General features: G+C 41.6%; 1 protein-coding gene across 1 annotated transcript; it reads left to right on the forward strand.

The window, feature by feature from the left end:
* The first annotated feature begins 1079 nt into the window (after positions 1-1079).
* Positions 1080-5302, forward strand: LOC133634832 (aerolysin-like protein). Its single transcript, XM_062027465.1, has 4 exons — positions 1080-1245; positions 1504-1608; positions 3540-4032; positions 4709-5302. The coding sequence occupies exons 3-4, from the start codon at positions 3550-3552 to the stop codon at positions 5177-5179; spliced, it is 954 nt and encodes a 317-aa protein (XP_061883449.1). The 5' UTR covers positions 1080-1245; positions 1504-1608; positions 3540-3549; the 3' UTR covers positions 5180-5302.
* The last annotated feature ends 7078 nt before the right edge of the window (positions 5303-12380 follow it).

Raw genomic sequence — 12380 nt, forward strand, 5'->3', positions numbered from 1 at the left:
ACAGGGGGACGTACTGACGCTCGCAACTTGGTGATAATCATGCGGTGTCAGTCCAGCAGTCGGCGCCTCGCATTGCACGGGGGATGTGCACGTCCTTGGTTTCCTTGTGTCTCACGGTGACGTAATCCAGCAGATGCCACTGCTTGGATCGTGGGTGCATCCAGGAAGCCTTGTGTTTATTTTTCTGTTGGAAGATTGTGTTGGTGATTGTCAGGTCATGCTCAGCACAGAGACTGAGTAGCCTCATGCCATTGCTGTTGACCTTCCCGATACCATGCTTCCCAATCACTCCTTTCCATATGAGGTGGTTTTTCCCCACCCTGGCATTAAAATCACCAAGCAGGAGGATTTTGTCACTGCTAGGGATGCGCTTTAGGGCCTCGCGGTGCTTTGCAAGGGGAATACGGAGAGACATGAGTCTTTCACTTATGCCGGTAGGTGTTTCAGTGAAACTGGGTAGCAGACCAACACACACACAAATATATATAAATATATATGAATATATATCCATCCCTCCATCCATTTTCTACAGCTTGTCCCTTTTGGGGTGGCGGGGGGTGCAGCGCCTATCTCAGCTGCATTCGGGCGGAATGCGGAGTACACCCTGGACAAGTCGCCAATATATGTATGTATATATACTTATAAATATTTTTGTTTTTCACTACACATCACTTCTGTTAGTGTATGTAAAAACCTGCACTAAAACAATGTGGGATGAATAAAAGTCCATCCTATCCTACATCCATATCGATATCGCACACTTTAAATGTGAATGTGTTTAGGTTGACCTTTTTCTTGCCCATATTTGTTAGATGTTCTATCATTTTGTATTTGTGCGGTCTTATTATGTAGAAATGAGTAAATAATGTCTTTTTAGCTACTTGTCTTTTTTGTTGACTCGGGCTTGTGTAAAAAAAAAAAAAAAAGTCTATTGTCTCAAAGGAATCTGCTTAAGATAATTAGGTGAACTCTGTGGAGACTCCAAAAAAACTATTTTGATAAGAAGCCCACACATCCATCCATCCATCCATTGTCTACCGCTTATTCCCTTCGGGGTAAATACTGGTTATTTCAGTCAAGACTTGTCCGCCTCGGACTCCATCCAAACCAATCACATTCAAAAGAATCTCAGGTGATTTCGCAATACCAACATCATTGTCTTTAAAAGTGTGAACCATCAGTAGTCTGACTACAGAGTCCCTGCACTTCTTACCGGTCTGATATCATCTGTCCACTCTTCAACTTGTGAGTATGCACATCTGGTCTTAGATGTTACATAGTCTGTTCTTGACATAACTCTTTCTACATCTACTCTGGTATGGTTTTATATTTGTGCAATCAGTCCATCAAATTCACAAACAATGGATTGGACTTCTTACTCAACAAGAACATCAGATGATTAGACCCGTCTCATTTATTTATTAGTAAATCCTGATCTGCTTTGTTCATCCTCAACAACAGGATGTGAGTTCTAATGCATGTTAACCCTCTTTCTATAAACAGGTGAGTCCTTCACCTTGCAAGCCACATCTAGAGAAGAACCTCCACATTACACAACCTAAGTTGTCACTGCTTTCTTGGTTTGTGTGTTTCTGGGGTATCTGGAAGGTGAGTTGACTAGAATAGCTTTATTGTCATTGCACTTAAAACAGTACAACAAGATTGGTTTTCAGTACAACTTTCCAAAGGCAGACATACAATTAACATACAAGGGCGTACAGAAACCAAAGACTGATGGCTCGCCTATGTGCGGCGCCCCGTAAAAAAGATAGTAAAGGGTAAACATGGGGTGTGGGGGAGGGGGGGAGAGAAAAAACAACGGTAAGCACGTATGAACACCGGTCACGACACACACACACAAAAGAAAGAGAGACTTACAACAGGGGGAGGGTTAGGGCAAACTAATACACTCCAATATTTTTTTCAGCTCTAAATGTCCAGTCTGGCTCTCCAATTACAAAACCCAAAAGCAGTGAAGTTGTCACGTTGTGTAATTTGTAAATAAAAACAGAATACAATGATTTGCAAATCCTTTTCAACTTATATTCAATTGAATTGACTGCAAAGACAAGATATTTCATGTTCACACTGAGGAACGTAATTTTTTTTGGTGCAAATAATCATTAACTTAGAATTTAATGGCAGCAACACTTTGCAAAAAAGTTGTCACAGGTGCATTTTTACCACTGTGTTACATGGCCTTTCCTTTTAACAACACTCGGTAAAGGTTTCGGAACTGAGGAGACACATTTTTGAAGTGGATTTATTTCCCATTCCTGCTTGATGTACAGCTTAAGTAGTCTCCGTTGTGGTATTTTAGGCTTCATAATGCGCCACACATTTTCAATGGGAGACAGGTCTGGACTACAGGCAGGCCAGTCTAGTACCCACACTCTTTTACTACGAAGCCACACTGTTGTGATACGTGGCTTGGCATTGTCTTGCTGAAATAAGCGAGGGAGTCTATAAAAAAGATGTTGCTTGGACGGCAACATTTGTTGCTCAAAAACATGTATGTACCTTTCAGCATTAATGGTGCCTTCACATATGTGTAAGTTACCCATGTCTTGGGCACTAATACACCCCCATACCATCACACATGCTGCCTTTTGAACGTAACGTCCACAGTTTCAAAAAACAATCTGAAATGTGGACTCGTCCAACCACAGAACACTTTTCCACTTTTCATCAGTCCATCTTAGATGAGTTCGGGCCCAGCGAAGCCAGCGGCATTTCCGGGTGTTGTTGATAAATGGCTTTCGCTTAGCATAGTAGAGTTTTAACTTGCACTTACAGATGTAGCGACAAACTGTAGTTACTGACAGGAGATTTCTGAAGTGTTCCTGAGACCATGTAGTGATATCCTTTACACACTGATGTAAATTTTTGATGCAGTACCGCCTGAGGGATCGAAGGTCACAGGCCTTGCCGCTGACGTGCAGTGATTTCTGCACATTTTCTGAACCTTTTGATGATATTACGGAGCGTAGATGGTGAAATCCCTAAATTCCTTGCAATAGCTGGTTGAGAAATGTTGTTCTTAAACTGTTGGACAATTTGCTCACGCATTTGTTCACAAAGTGGTGACCCTCACCCCATCCTTGTTTGTGAATGACTGAGCATTTCATGGAAGCTGCTTTTATACCCAATCATGGCACCCACCTGTTCCCCATTAGCCTGTTCACCTGTGGGATGCTACAAATAAATGTTTGATGAGCATTCCCCGTATCTCCCAGTCTTTTTTGTCACTTGTGCCAGCTTTTTTGAAACATGTTGCAGGCATCAAATTCCAAATGAGGTAATATTTGCAAAAAATAACAAAGTTTTCCAGTTCGAACATTAAGTATCTTGTCTTTGCAGTCTATTCAATTGAATATAAGTTGAAAGAGATTTGCAATTCATTGTATTCTGTTTTTATTTACCATTTACACAATGTGCCAACTTCATTGGTTTTGGGTTTTGCACATCTTACACAGTCTTCTGCAGATCTTCAGGAAGTCCAGTAATTGTGAATATAGTGAAGAACATTTCTGTTGCAGGTCATTAAACATGGCGACTACAATTTATCGCATTGGTGGAAATGGAGGCAGTCCATTTTCTTTGACTGGTCGTGACAATGGTGCCACCCTCAAGAAGATTGGAGTGGCAGTGGGGGGCTGGCAGATCAAAGCTGTGCGGGCCGAACTGACCGACGGGCGTGTGGAGACCTTTGGAAAATCACACACTTTCAGTGAGTTCACGTTCAAACTTGGCGAGCGCATCACCAAGCTGTCCCTGTGGGGGAACGGTGCCGGGTCACGTCTGGGTGGCATCAGGTTCTGGACGAGTTCTGGACGCGAGTTCTTTGCACACATGAATGACTGGCCCCTGAAGACCGAGTACTCTATCGATGTGGGGTCTGGAGTCTGCCTGGGGTTGGAGGGGAAGGGTGGCTCAGACATCGACCACATGGGATTCCTCTTCATCAATGCCATCAAGTCGTCTGAGCTAACCGACATGACCTATCCCAGCCTGGCCTTGTACACACCCCAGGTGAGTGGTACTATGTCTGAATAAACTGAGTAAGAATACGGAACGCGCAAAACTACTCAGGCAAATCATATTTTTGATGTGGATGGTAGATGCCCATATCTGCTGTACAGATTTACTTTACAAAAGAGAAGTGTGGGATACTTCTCTTGTTGCCTTATTTGTATTTGACTTTATTTAGTGGATTTGTATTATTATTTGGTGCAACCGGGCCAGAGCATGAGGGGATAGAAAGAGAAAAAATAACTGTGTGCGTTCCCGGGTACTCGGACTTCCTCCCACCTCCAAAGACATGCACCCGGGGATAGGTTGATTGGCAACAATAAACATTGGCCCTAGTGTGTGAATGTGAGTGTGAATGTTGTCTGTCTGTGTTGGCCCTGTGATGAGGTGGCAACAGTATTGTATTTTTATTCAATTACAATAGGTCAATAAAATAATGTCATATTCCGAAATTCTCCCCCGGGGGATTAAAGTCTAAATGTTAAGGTCATCACAAACAAACATCGAAATATCAAAGCATGATTTTTTAAACTCTCATTTGCTTAATTACTTTAAAAAATGAGTTGATATTTTCTGTACTGTTTATAAAGATTTGTTTGTGTTGCCTAAACAATACACATTGTTTTGTGTTTTTCTGTGTTTGTTCGTTTGTTTGGGGGCTGGTTGTTTCCTCTAGGTCAACAAAGAATACATCAAATCGGTGTCTTATCACAACAACACAACTGCGCTTCAAGAGCAGAAATGTTCGTACAGCAGATCTGTGACCAAGTCTACCACCTGGAGCACCACCGTTAAGATTGAGGCCACCGTCAGCATGTCCGTTTCAGCAGGGGTCCCGGGTCTGGGGGAGGTGTCTGGTGGGTATAGCGTGACCGTGGGAGCTGAGCAGTCCTCCGCAATTAGCCATACGGAGACCATAACAGAATCCGATGAGGTCAATGTGAAGGTCCCGGCAGGAAAGACCGTGAGCGTTGAGTTGTCAGTGGGACGAGCAGTCATCGACCTCGAGTACAAGGCCAAAGTGAAAATCACATGCCTGAATGGCAGCGAGCTGGTCTTCAATTCCACTGGCAACTACAATGGTGTGGCTTACACCGCAGTGAATGTAAAAACCACTGAGTCTGATAAAGTTATGAATGTTGAATAAGATGCATCAACATCTTACTGTGCACAGTTTTAGTATTCATTGCATGACATTGATTTGTATGCCAATGCGGAGTCATGTGAACTTGCTAAATGAATGATTGTCACAGATAAATAAAGCATCATAAACCTGCTTATGTTTCCATCTTTAAATATTGTGGTTTTCAGCTCCTTTCACAGTAACAGATGCAGTTAACACAAATTCACTCCTGACAATAATCACAGTAACCAACCTTGCAAACAACGGAAAATGCCATAATGATTATTGTAGCAACATAAGTAAACAGCCTTCCCGGTAAGGTCTATTCAGGTGTACTGGAGAGGAGGCTATGCCGAATAGTCGAACCTTGTATTCAGGAGGAGTAGTGTTGTTTTTGTCCTGGTTGTGGAACTGTGGACCAACTCTTTACTCTCGGCAGGATCCTTGAGAGTGCATGGGAGTTTGCCCAACCAGTCTACATGTGTTTTGTGGACTTGGAGAAGGCATTCGACCATGTCCCTCGGGAAGTCCTTTGGAGAGTGCTCAGAGAGTATGGGGTATCGGACCCCTTGATTGTGACGGTCCACTCCCTGTATGATCAGTATCAGAGCTTGGTCCGCATTGCTGGCAGCAAGTCAGATCCATTTCCAGTGAGGGTTTAGGTTTGGATAGAATTTGTAGGCGCAGTCAGGGCGTTGAGGGGATCCGGTTTGGTGGCTGCAGGATTAGGTGTCTGATTGAAAATTAGCACTTCAAAGTCTGAGTCCATGGTTCTCTCCCAAAAAGTCCTGCCCCAAGTGAAAGAGTTCAAGTACCTTGCAGTCATGTTCACGAGTGAGGGAAGAGTGGATCGAGAGATCGACAGGCGGATCCATTCAACGTCTGCAGTGATGTGGACCCTGTATCGGTCAGTCGTAGTGAAGAAAGAGCTAGACCGGAAGGCATAGCTCTCAATTTACCGGTTGATCTATGTCCCTATCCTCACCTATGGACATGAACTTTGGGTTATGACCAAAAGGAAAAGATCACGGGTACGAGCCTAACCCCCTCCAGGAGAGCACGGCGGGGGACGTGGTTGTAGGAGTTGGTTTCACATGCTCTTTTGCACTGCTCTTTGTTCAAATGAGTTTGTGGACTAGTCATGTCTGAGTGTTGGCACGAAGATGTGAGCTAAATAAACGATGCCAGCACTCTCGCTTCAAAAGACAAAGAGTTTCTTTATTCTGCTTTTCGCAAGAGCGCTTTGAACGCCAAACACCTCGGATGCCGGTAGTAACAAGTCAGACCACAGTTCATTAAACCTGAAGACACTTGTTTGTGTAGTGGATTGTCCGAAGCTTAAACAGGCAACAAAAGTAGTTTAGTACAACAAATTTATTTACCCATTATCAGAAGTGCAGGTTGAATTAAGTTGGCCGTGCAGACAGACCACATGTTACTCCGGAGCAAACAAGACACACACAAGCCAAAATCACTGTCGAGTTCCGGTCTTCTGCCATTTTTTATATGTCTCTTGTGCGTCATTGTTTCTTATCTAGTGCGTCATAATTATTTTGTTTTGGTTTTGTCTGTTCCAAAACAACCTTGCATCTCTTAGTCATATTTGGAAATTCCAAACATTCTGTAGACAGGTTGGCACAACTCCATATTCACCTTTGTCCCACTGGTCCAGTCAATGGCACAAAATGGAAGAGAATTGAAAATGAGCGGACATTCTTATTAGACATGCAATATAGGTCAAAGGTCAGAAATTCTACTACATACCCGCCTTCCAGGGTCTTAAGACCCTGGACCAAAACAATTTCTGATGTAGACCACTAAGTTAAATCTCTACCACAGATAGAGGCAAAAACCTCAATGTTTTTATACGAGGCAAAAATTCCGTCTATGACCCTCCTTCAGAGCGATCGCTGTTACCAGCCTGCAGTAAAACCATCTCACAGAACACAATTAGTGGCCTACCCTTTGATTTAGTAAAGGAATAACAAATACTTTGATCATGAACATCATTGAACATAAATAGATGAATGTATATATGCTTATTCAAGATGTATTTTCACATTAATAATGAATCAAACAAGATCTGGTTTAGAATGAATATAGACTTATGACTGTAAGCTGTTGCATTATTATTTTTCCCGGCATTTGCAATGAATGTAGTTACCAATTGATTTTGTACACAACACTGAATTTTGTATGAGTCCATGTTCGATTAGTGCTCGTGTAGACTAACAGTTGGTGGCCTGCCTTGGTGGAGAAGGAGATCCACTCAAACAGTCTGTCTCTCTTTGGGGTGTGGCTCAGTCCATTGGGCAGACTGTGCAATGGCATGTGCGCACTGGCCGCTTTGGGGAAAAGCTGAGAAAAAGTTGGGGCTGTGGGGGCTTTGGGGAAGGCGGGGGCAGAGTATGGGGCGTGGGGCTTTGGTCCAGGCCCTCGGCTTGCTTCAGGCCTCCTTGCCGCTTCGGCACTCCCGACACTTCTTTCCACAGCTGCTGGAGTCCCGGTGGACACATTGGCTGGCAACCTTAGTTGTTCTCGTCATCGCTGGCAAGGTGTTGTCTCTCCTCTCGGTTCCTTCCAGTCAGGTATCGGGTGTTGGTCCTGGATTGGCTTTGACCGTGCCCCTCTTAGCGAGTGCAAGGGAATCTGGAGTGGCTGCTTTCATCCTCAAATCTGCACAGAGGAACTGGCACACAAATTCTACATTTTGCAAACTTACCATTTTGGTCTCATGGTCTTTCCACCTTCCTAGGAAGCTGCTGGTCCTGAGAAGTGCTGATCTTGTGACTGAAGAAGATTAACCTGTTTTCTTAAATTAGGTGCCGTTGTTTGACCTAATCTTTTTGGGGAAACCATGTCGGGATATTAGATCATTCACAAAACATTTAATTACTGAATTGGCACCCTCCTTTGAGGTTGGGGTTGCTTTCGCCAACCACTGCAATTGTCAATCTAAATCATTACGTTCCTTTATCCTTGTACCGGATTGATCATATTGATTAAATAAAACCTCAACACGCTCAAACTTGACCCAATCCAAACTCACCTCCCCCCTCTGTCCCTCTTACAGGGACAGTGTTAGTCGTAGTAATAGTAATAGTAGTAGTAGTAGTAGTAGTATTAGTAGTTTCAGAAACATCCAAGAAAAAGAAAAGGCAGCTGATAGTCAAGTGCAGCAAGAACAGAGGCGGAGGACAGGTCATGTTTGAGGTCACTGTTCGCTTTTGCAATAGTAATTTGATATTTTACAACACCTAGTGAATTATTGTAACCTCAATAATTCACTAAATAGTTGTATTTAATTTAGTCTATCTATGATGGGACAATGCACAGAAACATTAAGTTCAGAAACAGATATGTTCTGTACCAGATTATATCTAAATAGCTACTTTCCATCTGTAGTCCCTGGCTACCTAAATTAAAGGGATCCAAAAATCAAGCAATAAAATTATGACACTAATTAATCATAATAAATATATACATTCATAATAATCAATAATTAATCAAAAAATAATCATACTGTAGCATGTAATCAGATTAAGAGAAGTCCTAAAATGCCCCTTCATGGACACATACTTAACATACAATACAACCACACCTTATTTACATCATCACACAAAGACCATACATGCTCTTGTTCACATCTGTCATCATTCGTAACAACAACCAAGATTTTAACAGCCATACCTCACAATTTACAACAAAAATGCTCTCGTGGATAAATATAATACTCATTAAATTGATGTGTCAACATAATGCCCCTCTTAGTGACCGTGTGAGCAGCCATGATTGCTCCAAAGCCACTTTTTAACTTCAAATTTTCTATTCCTTTTGTTATAACGTGGAGAAGGCTAATTGGTCTGTACATGTTCTGGTCTTCTTTATTTCCTGCTTTATGGATTTAATCATAGTAGCAGTTTCTCGACGTGGTAGGTAAAGTGTTTTCCGTTTAATTTATTTATCAATCGTTGTTATACGAGCAATAATACAATCCTTATATGTTTTTAGGAAGATAGTGTCCAACCCATATAAATATCTCTAGATCATGAGTCTGATAATGCAGTGAAGATTTTGTTTAACTTTGTTTCATTTGTTAATTCTAAAATTAGTCCGTCCTGAATAAATGACAATTATTTGCACTGATTTTGAGGGACTTTTTATTCAGGGTTTGTACAGACTCGATGAAATGTTCATTAAAATGATTACTTATGTCCAGACTGTCTGTGATAGTAGCGCCATTGATATTTAATGTTATAGTGTTGTTTCTTGTTTGCTCTCTTTCCGTAAGTTTGTATCTGGTTTTCCATAACTCTCTATTGTTCCCTTTTGCAGCTTTGATTAATTCTAAGTGAAAGTCAGCCTTAGACTTCCGCATAAACATTGTAACTTTGTTCCTCCAAACTTTTCAAATCATACGATCTGTATTTAGACCTGTTTTAATTGCTCTTATGAGAGCTGAGTCCTCATGTCTTTATTAGAATCCAAATTGTTTTATTAATCCAATGGTATTTTTATTTTAGCACTATTCTTTCTGGTTTTGTATTCGTGTATTTACAGATGTTCTCTTTGATTTTTGTCATCCAATTGTAATTCTAGTAGGGCTGCTTATCATTTGTATCATGTAGAAGCCGTTTATAATATCCTTAAGTTTCTTTCTACGCGTCTTATTTAACCAGTCCAGATTAACGTCCCCCATGACGTTACTTCTTTCATACTATGCTGTTTGAGGATGTCTGAAAATGAATCAAGAAAAATGTCTTTAGTTGTGGTCGGTCGGTATACTACAATTACCTTGAAATACATTTCTGAGAAAAATGTGATTTTAATTTCAACATACTCAAATTGATCTACTTTTAATGTTTTCCCTTTCATAAATCATAATTCCTCCCCCCTTTGTCACTCGATCTGTCTTTTCTGTAATCTTGTCCCCCGGGACATTAATTAGAACGAAAGGTGTTGTGGGTTTTAACCATGTCTCTGATAGACAAGGTAATCCGGATTAGAGTCTGACAGTAACTGCTGTATTTGTTCAGTATGTTTCCTGTGGTAGAAAGTTTAATAATGCGGACACGTTTGTTACTGAATACTTTCTACAGACTTCTGTCTCTAAGCGACTTTGTGTATGTAATAAGCAACTACAATTTTTTTTTTGATATGCTTAAATTTTATTTTAGCTCAGCTGTTGTGTAGCTGCTAGCTCCTTGTAGCCTACAGCAGGAGTGTCCAAATTGCAACCAATAGCTTTGTTTTTAACAGACAACCGAAATAATTGAAAATGTGGTATTTGCGTATCGGTTCAATCAGCGGCAGCTACGCCCTGTTTTATCATTTGACCTACATTTTTGGTTCCGTAGGCAGGACAGAAGGAACAATGTGGGTCATTAGTTGTCCATCTTACACCATTCTAATTGTTGTAAGGATAGTTCACATGAGCGGCCATACCTTGAGTCCCACCATATATAAGAGTCAAAAGGCTCCTATTATGAGTCGTCTAATTGGTGATCATACACTTTGGCGGTTTGGGTAGCAGGACACACAGACGCACCTCCGTCAGCCAGTGCTAGGACAGTTGGAGCAGTCCCCGTCCTCCACTCGTTCCTGGGAGGCGTCCCCAGTAGTTGTCAGCTGATGTCGTGCTGTCAGGCAACATCAGGAAGTTCCTTCTGTGCGGTATTGAATTGTCAGGGCACAGTTCGTAAGCAGGTCATTACAAGGTGTGTGCAGGTTGACCACAAAGGAATGCTTCAAAGATTGTGTTGAACATTGTCCGTTGACACTTATGTCCAGCAGGGGTCTGTTTGTATCCTGCTGTTCGTCCTGCTGTCACACCTGTATTTTTGGTGAGCATGTTCTGGCTACACCTTGGAGCTTGTCTTGTTCAGATTGGCAGTCCCCCTGCTGCATATCCTTTCCACCCTCGCTTGACCTAGCACAACCGTGGCTACCACCCAAGTCCGTCTGTATGGTTTTACGTTTTGTTGAGGTTTTTTCCTCCAGAATTTGGAACTCAAAACATGTACACCCATCGTTTTCATATCCTCTCGGTTAGTTCAATTTTGCATATCACGTTTTAAAATTACAGTCTTAACTATCCCATTAATTGCTAATCAATAACCTTAATTCAAAGATTATACGTACTACTTCATGTGTATTTAAGTACCCTTTTAATTCACTTAAAGATTATCTATAAGTTAATTTAAACTATCATTTGTCTATCAGTAGCCGCGAGCAAGCTGTCATGCTTGCACTCTGACCTCCCGCTGTGCGTGATACTCTCCAAAACAAAAGAATGTTTTTATTCACGTTTCTCCTTATCTTTCAGCTAAATCTTTTAATCTTTTAACTTTTAACGTCCGCACTGTTTATTTTTATTGTCTGCATTTTAATTTTGCTTTTATTTTCTTTCATTTCACTTTGTTGCATGAAAAGCGCCACACAAACAAAGCTGCCCCGCCTTGCCTTGCCTGTCTCCGACTGGTTATCCAACCTAGTCACAACAAACACACAAGGCCATGCTCTAAGCGCCAGCCCTAATCACACTTCTCCTCTTTTTAACACTTTACATATCGGCTCTTATTCTAATTATTAATGTAGGCTGTTATTTGTAATTATTATTCAACACTATTCACAGCAAACAGTTGTAAAGTTATAGTTATTCGCATTATACTCTCAAAATCTGTAGCTAACTGAAAGCTGTTGAGATTTGGTTTGCCTCTTTCATCTCAGTGGCCTAGTGGTTAGAGTGTCCGCACTGAGATCGGCAGGTCGCAAGTTCAAAACCCCGGCCGAGTCATACCAAAGACTATAAACATTTTTGGAGCCAAATCACCAAAAATGATTCCCGGGCGCGGCACCGCTGCTGCCCACTGCTCCCCCCACCTCCCAGGGGCGATCACGGGGATGGGCCAAATGCAGAGGACAAATTCCACCACACCCAGTGTGTGTGTGACAATCACTGGCACCCCAACTTTAACTCTAACTTTATTCTGTCATGCCATTATCCTCTTCTAGCTCAACATCCAGAAGTATGGTGTACTGCAATGTCTAAATAAAAATATAAATTACTCCAAACTAAAATGTCAGACTGCACTTTAAAGTTACCTGACTTAAACTTACTTTTATTAAATTGATTTCCAAACTAACCACCACCACAGCAGACATCTTCCTCAATCCTATCCCAATACTCCCATAAATTAGAAAGTGTTTCACAACAGTGGTTAAG

Source organism: Entelurus aequoreus, linkage group LG19 (genome assembly GCF_033978785.1).
Source record: "Entelurus aequoreus isolate RoL-2023_Sb linkage group LG19, RoL_Eaeq_v1.1, whole genome shotgun sequence".
Lineage (NCBI taxonomy): Eukaryota > Metazoa > Chordata > Actinopteri > Syngnathiformes > Syngnathidae > Entelurus > Entelurus aequoreus.